Below are 20723 nucleotides of genomic sequence, written 5' to 3'. Positions count from 1 at the left end.
GGAAGGAGCAAGGACTAATGCTGTCCCATCTGTTGAAGCAGGAGTTTGATAAGCTCCCTGTAGAAACAAATCTGTATGGTTTCGTCTAAGCAGAGCTTGAAAATACTGTTTTAGTCATAGAAGGTGCTGAAGAGTAACTTACAGTTTATACACTGTTAATGTTCTTGTGGTTGTTATTTGAAAATCAGAAGGTTGTTATGTTTAGGGCTTTTTTCCCCATAATTATCTGACTATGAGCTGCTGCCATGTAACCCATTATTATAACTGGCTGCTGAACACAGTGTGCCAAAAATAAAAACCTTAGTGCTGGTATTGCTTGTTTCTCAGTAGCCCATCACATTAGACATGTAGAATAATATCAGAAGGCAAAATCCAATATTGCAGTTTCTTGTTTTGAGAAGACAAGGACAGAAGTGAAGTCCCTCGTACCTACCCTTTCTGTGAAACTAAAGTGGGGATTCTTGTCAGCTGATGCATTCCATCCTTTTCAGATAGCTTCTCACAGGCTAAAACCAGGCTGATCTCAGTCTCAAGACTGAAGAGCAGTTCTCTGACCGGGGAACTGTTTGGGGTCACAAATGCATATTACTATTTTGAAATGATGGACCACATACCTTAAATCTGCAATAGAAAGACTTCAAGAATGTATGGCACACAGCATATGTTGTCACCAGTATTAAAGCTATTACTTTCCTTTTCTAGTCTACCACCTTAGAAGGCAAAGAAATACAGCTCTCTTGCTGAAGATAGCAGTAAAAATAATGCAAGAAGGGCCACAGTTTAATAGAACTGGTTACATAAAATAGCACTACCAGAAAGTGAAGTTCGCTGCTGCTGAGATGGAGGTCAAGTAAAACCCAAAAGATTTAAGGTAGAATAGGAAGCAGGTGTTTTTTTCTTTTGCACTTAAACAAGTTACCAGACATCATGCCTGCAAGTCAGGGTAAAAAAAAAATACCCCTGGAGCAGTGTCATCACAGGAAAGGAGAGTGCTGATAGCAGGGGTGCAGAGGCTGTATATTTAAAATAGCAATCTCGTTCTTTAGGCTGCAGAGAGGTAATGAAAGATGGTAAAAAATAATTAGAAGCTTGAAACATTTATTGCAGCAAGTTCATCACAGCCATGAGTGCTAGAAAGCTGGAGAAGGGGGGAAAATACAGGCTTTGACAATGAACTTGCAATGTGAAGGCTTGTCAATGGATAGACTTAACAGGCTTACTGAGCAATGGGAGTTTACATGCAACTGTAACATGAGTCCTGTAGCTCAAGTTACATTGCTGTTTTGACTGGAGTAGAGTTAAGAGCATTTTTTATATGCTGGAAGGTATTGGCTGAGAGAAGCAGAACTCCTTAACTGTACTCATCCTGGTGATGATCAATAGCTTTATAAAATGATGCAAAATGAACGATATTGCCATGGATGCTGTTACATTTGGTTCAGTCTTGTGGACCATTTTCACCTCTCTGCCCCGACCATCCGACACCAAGGACAGGACAGGCCTCGCACTTTGTCCGAGCTCTTGCAATGCTCAGTCACGGCGCTTCCCGTCGGCACCGGCTGCGGCGGAGGCCCAGGTGCTCAAAGACGCCTGGCTTAGGCTCGGGGACAAAGGACGGGAGTTGCTGCCGCGCTGCGCGAGGCGCGTACCGGCCCAGCTCCGGGGCTCCGTGCGCTGCCGCGGCACCTGAGGGGAGACCGCCCGCGCACGGCGCCCCGGCAGCCGCCCCTCTGCGGCTCCTCAGTCGCCTCTCTGTGGCTCCTCCGTCGCCCCTCAGCCGCCCCCTAACCTCTCCTCTGCGGCTCCTCAGTCGCCCCTCTGCGGCTCCGCAGGCGCCCCTCAGCCGCCCCTAACTTCTCCTCAGCACCCCTCACCCGCCCCTTTGCGGCTCCTCAGGCGCCCCTCAGCCGCCCCGGGCAGCACGGGGCCGCTGCGCCTCTCCCGTACGCGGCCCCTGCTGGCAGCGCCGCGGTTTCTGGAGGGGACGGCGCGCGGCTGCACCGCTGAGCCGGCCGGAGCGAGATGGCGGTGGCACCGTCCGCCTCCGCCGGTGCCCGGCCCGGGCGCAGCGGTCGCGGCAGCCTGCGGGCCTCAGGCCGCGAGCCCCGGGGCGGCCGCAGCGCTGCACGGGCGAGCAAGCGGGAGATGCCGAAGCTGCGCGGGGAAGCCTTCTGGAGGGAGACGCTGCGGAGTGCCCACTACGTGGTGGCGCCCATGGTAGACCAGAGCGAGCTGGCCTGGAGGCTGCTGAGCCGCCGCCACGGCGCCCAACTCTGCTACACACCGATGCTGCACGCCCAGGTCTTCCTCAGGGACGCCAACTACCGCCGCGAGAACCTCTACGACGAGGCCTGTCCCGAGGACCGCCCGCTCATCGTGCAGGTGAGCGCGGCCCCCGCCCCGGCTCCCCCTGTCAGCCCCAGCACCGGGAGCGGCGGCGGCTGCCGGGAGCAGCTTCCCTGGGCTCACCTTGCGGTGCTGTTCTCGGGTAACTTTGAGGACGCGAGTCAGCGTTGCCAAACGCACGCATGCCTTCCACCCACTCGTGCTAACAAATCCAGGCATTTCCCAAATGTGCATGAGTTGAAGGTAGTCAGCCTCATCCACATTTTAACGTGATTCTATAGAATAACAGAAATCTCATTTCCTTCATCTAAATACCACTGACAGTTCATGAAGATGTGTGTTTTTCTGTTTATCCCACGTTTAGCAGAGGATTTGCTGTCCTAACCACAGGGGCCTGGAGCACTGGACTTCACAGAGGGTTTCAGTCCCCTGCACCTCATCTTTAGCAACGGATTACAGTTGGTCTTGTAGAGTCTGGGTGTGTCCTGGACCTGGTGCCACTCGAGGATCACAGCTTTTTTGAGTATTAATCTGAAACCCTGAGCTCAGTGTTTAGCTATAGAGAAAGGATGCAAGGAAGATAGGACAGACTTTAAAGCATGTGTTGCTTCTGCTTCTGGTCTACTGTGTGACCACTCTATCCCAAAGAGGGAAAGTGGCTGGTGGAGCTGGAGAATAATGCAGGCAAAGACGGTTGTCATGAGCAGAGGAATGACTGATTTCCACACATGGAGCAGTTAAATGGATGAGGACTCTTTACCCTGGAAAAGAAGTGTCTCCCTTGACTGAGGGGAGAGATAAGAGGAGTCTGTGGAAGTATTACTGGCTTGAAGATGATGAATGGGAAACAAGTAAGCGCAGTGGTAGTTATAAGCTGTGAAATTCATTGCTGTGGGATGTACTGGATTCTGGAACATTACATGAGTTTAGAAAGCAAATGAAGGAAAACACTTGAGGGTCTTTAGGTGCAACAAACACACCTTCTGTTTCCAAAGTCCATAAAGACACTTTTCCAGCTTCTGCTGTTCTCTAGACATTTTGGTGTTGACCTTTGATCTGTCTCAGTACAGCTTTCACAGAATCATGGAATATTCTGGGTTGGAAGGGTCCCACGAGTCCACAACCCACAAGTACATTGAGTCCAGCTCTTAAGTGAATTTTCTGTACAGGGATTGAACTCACAGCCTTGGTGTTATTAGCTATACCATGCTCTAACCAAATGAGCTAATCTCAGCATCTCATACATTCTTCTTCTGTGGGAGGTAGTTTCTTTTGACACAGAAAAATAAAAATGGCAGAAATTCAAGTAATCATAGAAAGCTGTAAGTCACAGATCTTCAGCTCAGTATGCTGTTTTTCCTGGGTGACACTACCAGAACAGGATCAGTTGCTGTGAGCTTGCTGTGTTACCCTTCTTCCCACTGGCCACTATTGGATATAAAGTATGGAACTAACTGATCTTTAGATTGATCTTGTGCAGCAGTCCTTAAAGATTTGGTCACACAGACCTGGAATTAGATTAGACAGAGGTACATCTGAGCTCAGCCTGCTCTGAAGACTTTGTTTACTGTGCTAACATTCTCATTATATGACATGGTTGGAGGCTTTCCGTAGTTTCAGTTGTCTCAGAGAAGGCAAATAATTTTTTCATTTTAGTAGGTGTTAGTTATAATTTAATGTAGTGCTATAGGGTTTAAGTAGCACCTTCTGCTCAGAAGTGTTTAAATTTTGTTTCAAGTTTATTAAAGACATGATGGAATTGGTTTTGGTGAAAAATGAAGTTTAGAAAATTTGTTTGAAACCGTAAGTGAGAAGAAGAGTTTGTCTCTGTCCTCTTCAACAAAGAAGCTTCAAATTAACTAATTTTATTAATTTGCTTTTTGCACTGTTTAAAATGTAATATTAATTGCATTCAGTTAAGACTGAGCATTTGACTATAGCCCATGCGTCTGTTTCACATTCCATAGGAATTCCTTTTAGAGGCAGTTTTGCTTATTGGTATCTACAAAGTTTGAGCTGTCTCAAGACCCAGAGACATTATGGGTAACTGTTTTCTTAAGCACTGCCTTTCTGTACTAAAATGCTATAGCTGTTTGTTCTGCAGAGGATTTTAAGTTGTTTCCACTTATTCTTGGGTACAACACATAAAATATTCATCTGAGATTTCTTTGACTCTTGAATGCTCATCTTTCTCATTTTGTCATTTGAAGCTTGAGAATCTTTAGCTGGTACAGATTTTGTTTCGAGTTTTTTTTTTAATAGAATCATCGAGTATCCTCAGTTGTAAGGGATTCACAAAGTCCAACTCCCGCACAGAGCAGCCACCAGAATCCCACCAGTGTTGTCCAGACGCTTCTTGAGCTCTGGCAGGTTTAGATCCATGGGTCCACTGCCCTTGAGAGCCTGTTTCAGTGCCTGACCACCCTCTGGGGAAGAACCTTTCCCTGACATCCAGCCAGAACCTCTCCTGACACAGCCCCAGACATTCCCTCAGGACCCTGTCACTGGTCACAGAGAGCAGAGCTGTCCCTCTGCTGCCCTTGTGAGGAAGTTATGGACTTCTACGGAGTCTCCCCTCTGTTTCCTCTTCTCTAGGCTGAACAAGCCAAGTGACCTCAGCCACTCCTTGTATGGCCCCCATCTCTGTAAGCTCCTTTGGACACTCCCTAATAGCTTTGGATCTTCTATTGTGGTGTCCCAAACTGTCCCCAGGACTTCAGGTGAAGCAGTCCCAGTGCACAGCAGAGCAGGACAATCCCTTCCATGGCCCAGCTGGCGATGCTGGACCAGATGCCCCCCAAGGATGCAGCTGGCCTTCCTGGCTGCCAGGGCACTGCTGGCTCATATTCAGCTTGCCATCAGCCAGGACCCCCAGGTCCCTTTCTGCAGCACTGTTTTCCAGCCTTTTGTTCCCCTGTCTGTCCATACATGCAGAGTCACCCTGTCCCAGGTTCAGAATAGGCTGCTTGTCTTTATTGAACTTCATATGATCTGTAATTGCCCAGCCCTCTGATTGTCACAGTCCTTCTGCAGAGCCTCTGTCCATTCCAGGGCGTGGACAGCTCTTCCCAATTTAGTATCCTCAGCAAGGTTACAAATGTCAGCAAGGTTACAATCATTTATGAAGCTGTTAAAGAGCTCTGGCCCTATCTAAGATGGAGCCCTGCGGAACCCTAGTCATGACAGGTCACCAGCCTGATGTCATCCCAGTCACTATAACCCTTTGCACTTGACTCATGAGCTGGTTGTTTGCCCATCACACAATGTGTTTATCCAGCTGTGGGCTGGACATTTTGTCCAGAACCATCCTGTGAGAAACAGTGTCAAATGCTTTACTGAGGTCCAACAAGATTGCGTCACCTGGCTTCCCTTGATCATTTTGAGAAATAGTGTTTGGTATTATTAACTGTGCATATTTGCCTGTTTTCTGTAGCAGGTAGTTGCTTCATAACTACATCATAACTTTTTGTCAGTACTTGAAGAAAGCTATTGCCTGATTATTCCACTTCTCTTTGGTTTTCACAGTTCTGTGCCAATGATCCTGAAGTGTTTGTCCAAGCAGCACTCTTGGCTCAGGATTACTGTGATGCCATAGACCTAAATTTGGGTTGCCCCCAAATGATTGCAAAGAGAGGTATGTGCAAATCTGAACCCTGGATAAGCAGAGTAATGGCAAATGGCGTTTCAAATGGGAATGTTGGCAGTAAAATATCAAGAGGGCCAAGTCATGCCTTAGGGGAGGCTACAGTACTGCTGAAGCCAGACTTAGTTACACCCAATGTAGCAGGTAATGCTTTTTGTAGTACCTAAAGCAAAAATTAGATATAATTAGTTCTGATTTCTCTTAAGTGACAGCTCCTGTGTCTAGAATATCCTTCAGAAACATTATTTTTAGTAAGAGCTTGATTTTCTTTCTGATTTTTGCTCAAACAGCCTATTTTTGAAAAACTACACTTAAAATTAGATCATTCAGACCCTTAGGATCTCCTATTTCCCTGATACTTGCAGAGTTTTTTCACAATAGTGTAGAAGAGGATGACACCTACTGAATCCCTCAGATACTGCAGGTTTGAAGACCAGAGGCAGTGTTTGAAAATTTTGGATCAGTTAAGATGCTGAGAAAATATTTGTTCAGTAACTGCCCATTCTTCTTCTAAAATACCTTTCAAAGACTAATAGGAAATTATTAATGGTACAAATAGATCTTTCAGTCTGATCATCTGTTATCCTAATAGGGTTTATTAAACATCTGGTGTAAACCCTTAGAAGTTGGACTTTGAGCTACAAGTGTCAACACATCAGCCTTGGGGAGTACCAGTGAAAGTAGGCTGTGGGTATTCCTTGTTTAACCTGTAAATTTAGGGTGGCAGGGAGAACAAAATGTTCCTACTCTTCCAGCTGGGGCAGGACAGAGCAACTCTGTTTCTGCCAGTGAGGCATATGAGTGTCTGGATCTTTGTGAGAGTTTATGAAAACTGTGCTTCAGGATCTTATCTTCTGCGCAAGTCTGTCATGTGCTATTTTATCATAGGTCACTATGGAGCATTCCTGCAAGAGGAGTGGGATCTTCTTCAGAGAATGAGTAAGTATTTAGAGAAGGAATAGGATAAAGTAATTATTGAGAGGAGGTTTAGGGATTTTGGGGGAAAGGAGGTGCATCATATTTCTTTGGGCAGAGTTGTGTTTGAGTTTTGAAGGAGCAGTTGTATTCTTTTTTTTTGTTCTTTTATTTTTTTTATTCCATACTGTATTCCAGTGGTACCCTCAAGATACTTGGTGGTATCCCACTGCAAACTCACACTACATCTGCTAAAAAACTTTTGTACCTGAAACAGACTTCAGGTGAAAGTGAGTCATTTGAGTCCCAGTCTCATATGATAGCTTAGTGGCTCTCCAGCTGTAGAAACAGTAGAAGTCCCAGTGCCTTACTTTTTCACATTGAAGTTCTCAGGTACCAACGGTCGTGTTTCTGCTTGAAGCCACAGTTTCCCTTTTCTGATCAACTCCATGTACTCCTTCTGTCCAGAGTATAGCAAATTATGCCTTTCTTCTCCTAATTCATGTAGGTTATTTTCAGGCTATCAGTAGCTGTTGTGAACAGTATCATATTTTTTAAGAAATACATTTGTAACTGATATAAAAAAGCACGGTTTTGGTCATTTTGTAGAACTGAGAATGTGCTTTCATCCCACTTCAAGGCAAGTGTTGGAACCATGAAGTTAGACAGTCCTATTTCTGTTTGCATTCCCAGTGGTCTGGGGAATCTTGAGTGATGTTTGGTACAAAGACACTGCTGGGAACCTGGAAGATAAGACAGTGAATCCTTGCCCAGCATGTAATGTGGCTGTTGAGAAATATGCAAATCAGAATGGCCTCAAGGTGTGAAGAGAACCCAGGTCATCTAGTTGGGTGAACCCAGGCTGTCTAGTAAGAGAGATATCTTAGGCTGTCCTCTTCCTCCTTCTTTCCCCAGCTGCCTTTAAATGGTGGAGCACTCTTTTCTGCTTTCATCTATATACACCTTGCTTGCTCCTTTGAAAGGGTGATGGGAAGTACCTATCATTAGAGCTCATAGGATTTAGATTAGAAGAGAGCAGGTGGCTTCCTACATTGTATATCCAAGCCCTGGAAGAGAAGAGAATTTCAGACACAGCATTACTCAGTGTTTTCCAGTTAGCTCTCTTTGTTAGCTCTCTTTTTGATATTTTTGTGATTCCATGTACTGTATAAGGACTGGGAGTTTACCATGTTCTAGATTTCACCCTGACTCTATAACCTACATTTACTACTTGATTGCATCTGCAGCCTACCTCACTTGATAAGCCTCTGCTTGCCATGGATAAGACTCTGCTTATAATGATTTTTTGGTGATAATTTGCAAAGAAGTGAAGCACCTTTTTGTGGGAAAGGTAAACAAGCGTTAATGTTGGAGGAGTACAATAGCCTGTGAAGATAATAAACTTGTATCAATAATTAAGTTGTGAGGGAGTGGTCTTTGAAAGCGATGGCTTCATGCAGTGGAAGGTTAGGGCTATGAAATGGGTGACTATTTTATGCTATCTTGTTAGGATACAGATTTTGTGTTTCACGTGTGTGTTACTCTTACGTGCTTAAACTATGCAGTAAAGATTGCAGAGGACGCTGCTGATTTTTTAAGCTATGAGAACTGCATAGCAGTAACTAAGGCTTTTTCCATACCATATCCAGTATCAGATGTTGAGGAGAGCAGACACTTTTCATAGCATTGTGCAGCCCACTTACCCGTGTTTTCAATCTTTCTCAGTTTTACTGGCTAACGAGAAGCTCTCTGTTCCCATCACATGCAAAATCCGCGTTTTCCCAGACATTGACAAGACAGTGAAGTATGCACAGATGCTGGAGAAAGCTGGCTGCCAGGTAAGAAGGCAGCTGCTCCCTCTACTCCTGCACTGGACACGTATCTTTGTGTAAAGTATCTGATGACCAGTTCTTGGTATACTGTGGGTATGAATAGGCTGCATTATTTTACAGACAGAGCAAACAGGATGCAGACAGATTCTGTGTGTTTGCAGCCCTAGGCTACAGGTCAGTGGTGTGGTACAAAAGACACAATGATTTCAGTCTCTTGTAATCACTGCACTGTGCAGCATCCTTCACTGTGGTTGAGCATCTCAATATTCACATAGTGCTGCAGGAGGCAAGTGTGAATGCATAAAATCCACAGTACTGTAGAAGAAAAAGGGTATCAAAAGGTATCACTAGAAGAAGTAGGCAGCCTTCTAGGATTTCACTCCAATTAAATTGGAAGAGATGGTCTGTAGTTGGAGACAGTACTGACAGTATTTGGACCTTCTGCTGAGGAGAAACGTAGATCAATATATCACAAATTCCAAAGTGAATCACAAATGGAATCCAGTAGGAAAAGGAAAGGAAACCTGTAGGTTCTTCCATGATAGGATCTTTTCATGCCTTGGAATAGCAAGTTGAAAGGAGCCTAAGACCATGCCACGGTAGGTGAGCTGCTGATACTTTTCTGTGTTGCTAAACTCCCTGCACTCTTGAAATAGCAGCAGGAACTCAGTGGCATCCCTGAAGTGTAAGGAGCAAAAGGAAATTTTTTTCAGTGGATTTATTCCAGTGGTTCATACACGTGGAAAGCAAATGTAATGTTGTGTTCCAGCTGCTGACTGTCCATGGCCGTACTAAAGAACAGAAAGGACCACTTGCTGGCGTGGCATCTTGGGAGCACATTCAAGCTGTAAGGTTAGTGAGCAGTACCAGTCTTAGTGAATTCCTGCTAACACACTGGATTTTAAACAGATTGTACAGTGGCATTGAAGAGCAAACAAATTTATGTGACAGGAGGAGAATTCCTTGACTCTAATTCTCAGTTTTATGCATCTGTTTTATTCATTGGAATAGAAAAGCTGTAAACATTCCTGTATTTGCAAATGGAAACATCCAGTGTCTCAGTGATGTGGAAGAATGCATCCGTAAGACAGGAGTACATGGTGTCATGAGTGCAGGTAAAGAAAATTAACTTCTAGTCTGATGAGAATATGAGTTGTTTCTTATTCCCTTAGCAGCCTCGCATACATTTATTAAAAACTTATGTCAGACTGACTTGGTGAACAGGTTTGCTTGACAGCTGAGTGGCCATTCTCCCTCATCTTACGCTGGTCATCTCATACCAGGAATAGGAATCCTTTAAGATTGGTAAAGAATCGTTCTGTTGGACTTGCAATACCATTGACTCATTGAGCTCCAATGTAATTACTTGACATATGGGAGGCATATGGGGCTTCTGTGGTCCTGGAATATTTTTGTGACATCTGTTAATCAATGGAACAGTTTTTGAATGGTTCTCAATGAACTAAGTGCATCTGTGGGTTAATATTCCTGCAGGTGGTTCATGTTGGGTTGGGACAAGAAGGAATTGACATAACTTCCTACAGGAAGAGCTAGGATAGGCATCAGAAAAGCTTCTAATCACTCACACAATTAAAGAAGGGTTGTAGAATCTTGGTTTTAGAAAATACTGGTTAACAAAAGGCTTGTGAAGCCAGTGGAGAAAAGCACAGTGAGAAGCTGTATTTGTGAATTTGGGCCAGACAAATATCAATACAGACATAAGGCAAGACACCTGTCATTTCAAGTATTTAACCGATGGGCAACAATAGCAGTGATTTCTCTGTTTATTAATTGGTTTACTGTCTTCCTGTCAAGGTTAGATGCCTTTCTAGAAACACTACTTTAATTAGATATGAGCTGTTCAGTGCAATTAGGACTTGCATAGTGAAATATAGTATCCCAAGGTCAGGCTGGAGTATTACGGACCCTGTGTTCCTTTTGAGAGTACGTGGGTGATGTGTCTGTGGCTGTAGGATCACAGAAGATATGATCAAACTCCAGAGCAGAGATTTTGGCCTTTGTTTCAATCCTGAAATGAAAGTTTGAGTATTTATTTTCGTTCCCTAGAAGGTAATCTTCATAACCCAGCTTTGTTTGAGGGCCGGAACCCATTGGTGTGGGAGATGGCTGAGGAGTACCTGGAGATCGTGCGGAAGTACCCTTGTCCATTGTCTTATGTTAGGGCTCATCTCTTCAAGCTCTGGCATCACACGTGAGTATCTCCATAGAAGTCTTTAATGTTTTCAGGGCTCATCCTGCTTAGAAAGTGTTTGGGCTTTCTGGACAAGGATTTGTTTAGCCAGAATGAGTATGCTGCAAAGTTTTCTTTCCTGGACCTGGCTGGAGAGGGTGTGGGCTGAGGCCTTTACCCTTTATTTCCTATCTGGGCAACAGGGCATGGGGAATGAACAAGTTGCCACAAGATCAGCCAGGGTGTGATCTCACAGCACGCCAGCTGCAATGTGGTAATTGCCCATCTGTGCACACTTCATGGCAAACACAAGTTAACTATCTCCTTGTTCATTGTGAGGCAGAGTGCTGTTGCATTTGTTGTGGAGTAAGAGCATAGCTATAGGCAGTTACTGAGAAGCAGCTGATGCACTGTACATTCACGTTAGCTTATGTCAAAGCACCTTGGTTGTCTGCTGAGTCTTTATCTGGAAGAGACATATGTGTGCTTCTCTCTGGACTTACAAAGACGAATATAAGCTTCTACCAAAGGCAAACAAATCAGGAAAAGTGTATAAAATGCTTTTATGCAGTTATTTTTAGTTGATTGCAGTCTAAATATAACTGATGTTTGGGCTTTACCTCAGGCTTCAAGTTTACCAGCAGCTGCGTGAAGAATTAGCAAAAGTGAAGACTCTTGAGGGCATTGTAGATGTCAACAGGGAGCTGAAACTGCGATGCCAGGTACCAAGATGGGCTCTAATCTCCCAGAACAGCACTGCCTGCACTTGGTGGCAATGTACCAAGTATGTCATGGAGTTGACATCCATTAGTCACTTCTCTGGGATTTGTGGCTTACTAACCTTGATATTCATAGCTTACTACAGTAGCATCCCCTTAAGCCTGGACAACTTTACATGGGATAAAGTTGATTTAGGAGTTAGAAATGTGCTTCACTTCATCTGTCATAGTAGATGGTTTTTTAGCCTATATATAATAGTCAGTAATTGTTAGCTTAAATTTGTGATTTCCTGGAATTTGAAGTGTTATTTAGTGTATTTTCTGACAACTCCAGGAAGACTGACTGTAACTCTATGCTGCAGGAAGAAATAGCTAATCAGAAAGAAGGAGAAAAGCCAAAAGAAGGGTTGCCTTTTTTCCACTGGATCTGTCAGCCATACATCAGGCCAGGGTGAGTTACTTTTATTGATACTTACAGGTACTCATAGGCCTTTCCCACCCATACCATGAAAAAAAAAAAAGAAGACCGAAGAAGACTTTGGATTATTTGTATTCTAGTTTGGTTGTTTCCTAGTTATTGCTTTGTTCGTGGGGATGTTGCTCATTGTTTGCATCTTCGCCTCTAGATCCTCCTCAAATTTCTCTCTTTCTCTGGAAAGTAAAACTTAGGAATCCCACAGCAGCTAGCAGCTGAGAACAAGAACCTGATGTGCCTAATTTAGCTGGCCAACTTTAATTGGCTTTCCAACTGATATATCCGATAGTGTGTCCGTTATTAACTGCCAGTGTTAACCAAAACAGCTAGGTTTTTCTGTCCCATTTCTAAGGGCAATGACACTTCATTGCCACAATAGAAAGGTTTATGGTTTACCTAGATTTCTGTAAACCAAAATAATGGTCAGGGAACAGCTACTCCTTCCCTCCAGTCAACTTATGATGAAATTCACTGTTTCAGGCCAAAGGAGAGATGCAGGGAGAATGGAGATAGTGGAACTGAAAAAGGTGTGCGAGGAAAACGTGCTCTGGAAGAAGAGGAAGATGGAAATTCTGAGCTTCTGTCAAAGAATAAACAAAAAAAGAAGTTAAGAAATCCAAATAAAAGCTTTGATCCATCTTTAAAACGTAAGTTCCATTTATTGGCATAAATGTATGGAGATATGCTGATACCACTTTTGACATAACTTGCTGCTAAGAATTTTCCTGGCTTTTGTACTTGTAGAAACTTCTTTGAAAAGAGGAGGAATTGTTGCTATTGAAATTTCAATAGCAGGCAACATGATTCAAATAATGTTCACTAGTAAAGGAAACAAGGATCAAAGTAGTAGGTCACTGATTCTCTCTAAGCATCATTTTAAGATCAAAATTATTTACAAACTGCATTGTAGCTATCATTAGCATTTGAAGTAGAAATTTTGTATAAATTTCAAGCTGATGTCCTCCTGTTTTATGCTTGACTTGAAGATTAAAATTTTCAATGTGTGGATTTTAGCATCGAGGCACTTAAAAATTCAAAGTATTTTTACCTTTGCACTGTTACTGGAGGTACTGTATTTTTATTTCAAAAAGAGTCTCTGGCTAGAAAAGCACCAAGCTTTTCTGGTTCTGATTTTTTTTTAAACTTACTTCTTCCACATAAAAATACCATTGGTGAAATCAGGTTTCTCTTTCTCTCTCTCTCTCTCTCTTTCTCAGCCAAGTATGCAAAATGTGATCAATGTGGAAACCCTAAGGTAAGTCAGTACAGGCGTCCATCAAAGCATTTCTGTTAAATGGAAATTAAATGTCCATGTAGGGATCAGTGTCTGGATGGAGATCAGTGACACGTGGTGTCCCTCAGGGGTCTGTACTGGGACCAGCACTGCTCAATGTCTCCATCAATGATGTGCATAGTGGAATCAAGGGTGCCCTCAGCATACTGGCAGATGACACCAAGCTGAGTGGAGTGGTGACACACCTGAGGGACAGGGCCACCCAGAGGGATCTGGACAAGCTCAAGCAGTGGCCTGTGGGAGCCTCTGAGGTTTAACAAGGCCAAGTGCAAGATTCTGCACTTGGGTCAGGGCAACCGTGGTATCAAATCCAGGCTGGGGGGAGGAACAGACTGAGAGCAGCCCTGCCCAGGACTTTGGGGTGCTGGTGGGAGAGAGGCTGGTCATGATTCACCAATGTGCACTCACAGCCCAGACAGCCCCTGTGCATCAAAAGCAGCATGGACAGCAGGTCACGGTGGGGGGCATTCTGTGCCTTTGCTCTGGTCTCACCCCCACCTGGTGCTCTGCATCCAGCTGTGGGGCCCTTGGTGCAGGAGACACAGGGAGCTGTTAGGGCAGGCCCAGAGGAGACTACAAAGATGACTGGGGGATGGAGTCCCTCTGTAAAGGAGACAGGCTGAGAGACAGGGGGGCTGTGCAGCCTGGAGAAGAGAAGGCTCTGGGGAGCCTCACTGCCCCTTCCAGTGCCTAAAGGGGACTTAAAAGAAAGACAGTGATGGAATTTTTAGCAGGGCTTGTTGGAGTAGTACAAGGGGCAATGGGTTTGAAGAGAGTAGAAGTCATTTTTTATGGTGAGGCAGTGGTCCAGATTTCCCAGAGAGGTTATGGATGCCCCATTCTTGGAAACATTCAAGGTCAGGTTGAACAGGGCTCTGAGCAACCTGATCTAGTTGAAAATGTCCCTGCTTTTTGTCTGGGATTGGAGTAGATGACCTCTAAAGGCTCCTTCCAACCCAAACTATTCTGTGATTGTATTGTTATTCCAAATCCTGAGGTAGGTCTGTGCCAGTGCCCATTCACACAGGTGCATGCCAAGTCCTGCTGATAAGTGTGTGTGTGGGGAGGAAAGCCCATACTTGGGCAAAAGCTTTTTAACCATTAACTATAACCAATCTCTGAGGTTGAAGGTGCTGCACAAAAATCCTTAACATACATAGGTTCTTTGAGAGACTTTGCCTTCCTCTCCAAAAAAGTGCAGTCCTGATGCTGCTGAGGGTATTTATTGCTGAGACAGTTGAGTGAGTTAATTGAATTTCTGACAATATCTTGGAAACAAATCTCCAGACTTCTACACATGTATGACATGCATATTTTACTGTGAAATGAAAAACAATCCCCTCTTACTGGGGTCACTGGTGGGTGGAGTTTTTCTGCAAAGGGAAAATTTGAATAACTGGTGTGGTTCTTAGTGTAAAATAAAAATACTTCATGTCATCGCAGTACAGCCTGCAGTGTCAGGCACCTGCAGTTCTGTTTTGTGTTATGTTTGGATCTCTGCCTTTATCAAAACAAGCCTAAGCACCTCTTCGTCCTGAGTCCTGCCTTTGCAATAGATTAACATTGACTTTCACTATTAGCAAAGCGAAATGAGGCAGCTGGTTTTACAGGTTCTGTATTGAAATTTCAAATATTTTGATATTTGCAAAGAGTTCATTTTGCTTTTGCTTGTTTATTTTTTCCCTTGGGGAACATAGCTGTTTGCTTGACAGGGTGATGTTGCTGAGCTGTGTAAGCAGAGTGTATTTATTGCTGCTAATATACCTGTAAAGTGGGGTGTAAGATATAAAGTAATTTTGTGCTCTAGCTTAAAAATTAGCATTACATACACCTCAGGGGGCAGGGGAGCCTGCAACACAAGCATGTGATGTTGCTCCTTGTTGTAACACTGTTACTGCAGCAAAGCAGTAGCAGCTAGCTGGGGCTCCATTTGAAGTTGCAGCTACTGAAAAAAAATGGATTTTTTTGCTGTGTTCATCATTGGGAAAGCATTGAGCACTAGGCTGGCCTGCTTTCAAAGCCATCCTGTTTCATAGCTAATCCAGGTGACATTGCTTGGTGCATAAAGCAAGATTGTCTGCACCAGGGCTTAGACCGATTTTTGTTTTGCTGTTGCATCACTGTAATGTTGCAGGTAGCTCTTGAAATCTTCTGACCAGGCCTGTAATTATTTTTTTTTCCCTAGATTATGTGTTTTTGAGCTATGTCATGAAATGGGGTAGGGGTGTGTGGAGAAGGAAAAGGATAAGGAACTCAACTAAAGCCTCCCTAAACATGAAAGGTTTTCTGACTGGGGTGAAGGGAACCACGGTAAGCAGGATCAACCCCCTTTTCTAAACTGTGTGTGAGCAAAGCAGCCCCGAGATCCAGGCTCATTCTGCCACCTCATCAGTTAGCCAAGACTCAGCTGCTGCTGTCCCCTAAGGGTCACACATTATACTTTAATAAATATGCAGGTGTATTTTAAGATACAAATAGGGAAGTAATTCTGGTGGTAACATATTGTAGGCATAGCTGCAGATGGTAGCGCTGTGTTTCATGCTGCAGAGAACTAGAGCAAGCTTGCCAGCACCAAATGTGTTCATGCCTGTTCCAGAGGGCTTATGGCATGTGGCTGCTTGTGGTGAGTAACTCGGGCTGCCCAACAGGCTGTGGAGGCTGCACAAGTTGAATGTGGATTTTTTTTGGTTGGTTGGGGTTTTTTTGTTCTTTATGTGCAAACAGTGGATAGCACCCACTATGACATCAACTCCATCATCTTCATTAGGCTGAGTACACGTTTTTTTTTCCCCGAAGATCTGAAAGTGCAGAGCTGTATTGTTACTTATTATAGTAAACAGTAATAATTTTATTTTCACTGACACAAGCTTCTTTATACCACTATCCCAACCCAGGGCACTAAATGTGTGTTTAACATGTGCCGAGGATGCTGTAAGAAAAGAGCATTCAAGGAGGTAGCAGATTGTCCAGGTAAGTGCATCTGGCCTTAACAAGCAAACATCTTATCCATCTCCCATCTATATTAATTACTTAATCTTTGGGTTATGGGGTGTAGGTGGGTGTTAAAATCTACACACTACCTAAAATCTACATACTATCTACATGCTATGTAAAAGTTTGTAGTACCATTTTAAAAGACTGCTCTTCCTTCTCTATATGTCATTGCTCCTGCTTCCAAAGCCTTGGGATGCAGTTTCCAGTCTGTAACGACCCGTTCTTTACAAGGAATGAGGTATTCTGTTTACCACTGTAGTCATCTCATTTCAGGATGTTGGTTTGAGGTTTTTTCCCCTTTCTGCTTTTTCAGGTCATGGATTACTTTTTAAGACCAAGTATGAAAAATCCCTTTCATGGCAGCACAGTCAAAGAGGAATTCAGACCCCAGAGATCAGTCAGAGAGGAGACGCAGAGGTGGGGGAGACAGCAGTGCTGAAGGAGGCTGGTGACAGTACAGGGTGAAGCTTTGGAAATGAACAGTTCAAGACCTCCTGCCAGACCACTACACTACTTCCCTGGGCCAAAGAATGTGTCATCTCCAGCTCACTGTCAGCTGTGTGAACTTCTTCCACATAATTAAGTTCTGGAAAAGTTTTATTTAAGTAAAAAACTGCTTACTCAGGGAATTATCCTGCATTTGAAATAAAAGAGATGCAATTAAATGTCTAATGCTGTATTTGAAAGACTGAAAATGGTGCATTTTTGGGTGGAGACAATTTCTGAAGCTGCCATTACACTCCACCTCCTGTATGCTCATTAACCCTTCATGTTCTGTTTTTAATACTGGCAACTAAATTTATTGTATTAGAACAGCCTTCTGGCATGCTAAAAATAACAGTTCGGTGACTTCCTCACTAACAGAAAATGTGTCACATTTCTTAGTGTTTTAGTAGGCTTCATTTTTAATGCAGAAGGGAAAGCAGCAGTACTTGGAAATGTGAATGTAAAACTGTAAGATCTTGTTATATCCACATTAACAATTATTAGTTTCTTACAGTATGATCACACTTAACAGTCTTCCATGAGCCAAAGGTTGGGGGAGGATGAAATCTCTATTTTAACAGAGAGGGTTGTCTAAAAATATGTGGGAAGTTGGAACCAAGTCCAGTAGTATTTCCCTGCTCAAGGCCTCATATTTCATTATGTAGTCATTTGTCCTTCACACGTGATAAATTCTGAGAGACGTGACAAAACCAGATGCAGGTCCTACACATGCCTTTTTTAAAGATGGAAACTTGAAACCACCTCTTCTACTTCATGTGGAAATAGTCCACTTCTTCCCTTGCACAGGCATACATGCTAAAGCTGTCAAGTAGTCTGAGTTTCCTGGTCTGTTCCCCCCTCTTCTAGTAAAAAACCCAAATATTTATTATCCTAGAATTTCAAACTGTTTCATTGATCTCTCCCCATTAACAGTTTCCCAAAAAGATCAGAAAGCTCAGACATTCTCCTGCTCAAAGTCTGCAAAGGCAAAACAGCCAGTTCCAGCACAAGAGAACTGGGGCTGTGTGAAACACACAGAGATTTTAGATCATACCTCCCTCTCATAAATACAGTGTCATCACTGTATTTATGAAGTACCAGAAGTACTAGACCAATCTGAAGGAACAGTCAAGGTGGCTTTTGGCTCCTAAATTTAGGAGGAGCCTTACACTTGAGAGTACTAATTGGATACCATTCTATAAAGAATTCGTATTCAAGGTATATTTGTCCTTCCCTCCATACCAAGGCATTTCTTAACAAGCACAATGGAGAAATGCAGGTAGACCTTATCTTGTCCACTCCATGGCATGGCTGGAGGCTGCCACACTCCTGACACAGGGCTGAAAAACTGCTCAGTTTGGCACTGCAACATAGACCCACCTCTGTGCATCCAGCTACAAATCACCACACTAATGGAAAAAAGTTTCAACCTGAACTTTCAGCAGCCGTGCAAGAAGATGCCAACCTTGCAGTACTAAGGCAATGCTGTCCAGATGAGCCATGGCTCACTAAGCAATGCTTGTGAACTCAGAGGCCCAACTGCAACATGAGCAAAGCCAAGCCACTTCCTGTTCACACTGAGCACATCTGCACTAACAAGGGATTACTTTCAGGCTAGGCAATATACTAATTATTCTGTTTACCTCTAATCAAAAGATTGTAGTTTGCCAGCTGGGCAAGGTCAAGGCCTGTTTTGTTTCTGTTTCACAGGCCCTTAAGGAGATATACACTATTTTACTTTCATGGAGTAGGGGGAAGAAAAGGCAGTGCCTTGAATGTAGAATGATGCTGAAAATGATGCTCAGTCTTCAGGAAAATGGGTTCTCACATCTAAATTATTTTCAGAGGCACACAAGAAAAAGCTGGGGTATTTCACAAAAGAAAAAAAGAAAGCCAATTGCCTTTATTTGAGAAACAGGTTATGAAATGAGATATGAGAAAGATCTAAAAAAAATTTTAAAGACAAAAAGTGCATCAAAACAAAGACTGAAACTCTGAGATTTCAGCATGTATTTACAGGGTACAAACTTTGAAGTGCAGAGAGTTCACAGTTGTATCGACTACAGGCACAGGGAGTACAAAGCTAGAGCTGAAGTCTTAGAGAACTGAAACAGTGGTACCTGTACGGTCAGATAAAAAGAATACCCAGCCTGATCTACCACCTAAGGCAGATTTTTCAGATCCTGCCACCTGAGTTCTTGTTTGAATTAGACCATCTCTTGCTAATGCAGCTGTCCTGCAGTCTGTAGATTCAGTAACTCTACCAAGGCCTAAGCCCGAGTTATTTTTTGATGTCAAGAGACTTAATTGCATTATGAATTTACCAAGCTTCTAATTAGTGAATCTTGTACATTTTCTCTTAGAACTTGACATGACCTATGAGCCAGTTTCTGTTCCCCTTTCTAACTAATTTAGCCTAATCAAGTTATCCTATGAGATAATCTAAAGCTACACAGCAACCCTATGAAATGTTGAATGGAGTTCAGAGATCCTTAAGAACACAGAAGCCAAAATAACATTACTTTAAGTACAAAGCTCATTTGCAAAGCAGACAAGTAATCCTTTCTCTATTCTCTAACAGCATCAGAGAAGCAGAATTCAGTTCCACACCAGTTTGGTGTTTTTCACCCTACTGCAAATTCACAGCTGATGGAATACCAGAGAAGTGAAACACTGACTTGTCTCAACCTCAGCAGTCACAAGCAGATGGTGTAAAACATACTTAGAGCACTGCCCCATGCAGCACACTGCTGCCCCACTGCTATCTGCTTCATAAAGAGTAATGAAGATGGCAGAAGAATCTCAAATAGTCAAATTAATTTGGCTGAGACTTTAAAAGAAAAATTAATCAGTGCTTGGCAAGCACTTTCTACCAATACACAATGGGTCTTTGTCAGATTGAAGTTTCCTCTTTTTTCTTTCCCTGAAAGTTTATATTACATTGCACATATCAGAAATAATACCTTATTCAGTGGCAGTTTTGGGAGCTATCCAGACGATGGAACAGTGCTGAGACCTTTGCTGCAGAGTCACAGAAGAGATGTGCAGGTCATCCCCACATGGCCTGGGACAAAGACCGAGCTCTGTTATTTTCTCCCTCACTTATTGACACCTTTCAGCCAAAAGCAGCTCATAGATGATGCTGCACCAGCCATGGTCCATAATCACCTCTAAACAGACCTCCCCCTGCAAAACCTAGCAACTCAGACCACAGTGCTGGACAAGTTCTGGGCAGATAATTACCAATCACCCCAAACTAACACAAATCTCACAGTGGCAGCTTCTACATTACCACTTAGAGTGAGTGTGCTAATTAAAACTGCCTTTGCCAAAAGAATAAGGTTTTTTCAACTCTTTTTCCTTTAGTCCTAGCAAGGTCATGTAAAGAAAGCAGGATTTACACTGCATGAGGAACCTGTCATGGCCTACCACTGGCACTTCCTTAACAAAAAGGTGCTGCACAAGTTCATTCAATCCATACGAATGGGCCCCTCTGATCATATCTTAGACATACCAACATGCTACACATTCCACAAAACTTCATCACTGAATGACCTTGGTGGTCACAGGGAATCACTGAAAATTCAATCTATGTGGGTCGCTATTTCCCCATTTATTACTTGGGAAATTACATAGAGATTTAAGGTAAGAATCATTTCTACTGGGGGAGACTGCTTATGAATGCAATTTACCTAGAACTATATCCATACTGTGTTGTATTTTGTGGGGTTTGAGACTGGCAGGCAGTTAGGACTGAGGCAGGTGTTGGACAATGTCTAGAAGAAACATGCCTGGACAGCCCTGACTCCCATCTACAAGATCCAAAAG

General features: G+C 43.4%; 1 protein-coding gene across 3 annotated transcripts; it reads left to right on the top strand.

Moving 5' to 3' along the window:
* The first annotated feature begins 2042 nt into the window (after positions 1–2042).
* Positions 2043–17286, top strand: DUS1L (dihydrouridine synthase 1 like). Of its 3 annotated transcripts, none has more exons than XM_030961830.1 (13): positions 2043–2382; positions 5872–5980; positions 6878–6928; positions 8630–8742; positions 9506–9588; positions 9748–9851; positions 10804–10948; positions 11553–11649; positions 12009–12097; positions 12602–12768; positions 13339–13376; positions 16310–16385; positions 16723–17286. In XM_030961830.1, the coding sequence occupies exons 1-13, from the start codon at positions 2146–2148 to the stop codon at positions 16872–16874; spliced, it is 1461 nt and encodes a 486-aa protein (XP_030817690.1). In that variant the 5' UTR covers positions 2043–2145; the 3' UTR covers positions 16875–17286. The 3 variants fall into 3 exon arrangements, with proteins under 3 accessions (XP_030817690.1, XP_030817691.1, XP_030817692.1); XM_030961831.1 differs by having other exon boundaries at positions 2051–2382; positions 8690–8742; XM_030961832.1 differs by lacking the exons at positions 5872–5980; positions 6878–6928; positions 8630–8742 and having other exon boundaries at positions 2051–2382.
* Positions 17287–20723: the final 3437 nt, after the last annotated feature.

The sequence above is a fragment of the Camarhynchus parvulus genome, chromosome 18 (genome assembly GCF_901933205.1).
Source record: "Camarhynchus parvulus chromosome 18, STF_HiC, whole genome shotgun sequence".
Classification (NCBI taxonomy): domain Eukaryota; kingdom Metazoa; phylum Chordata; class Aves; order Passeriformes; family Thraupidae; genus Camarhynchus; species Camarhynchus parvulus.
The sequence above is the reverse complement of the archived record's forward strand: the minus strand, read 5'-3'. Positions and strand labels throughout refer to the sequence as shown.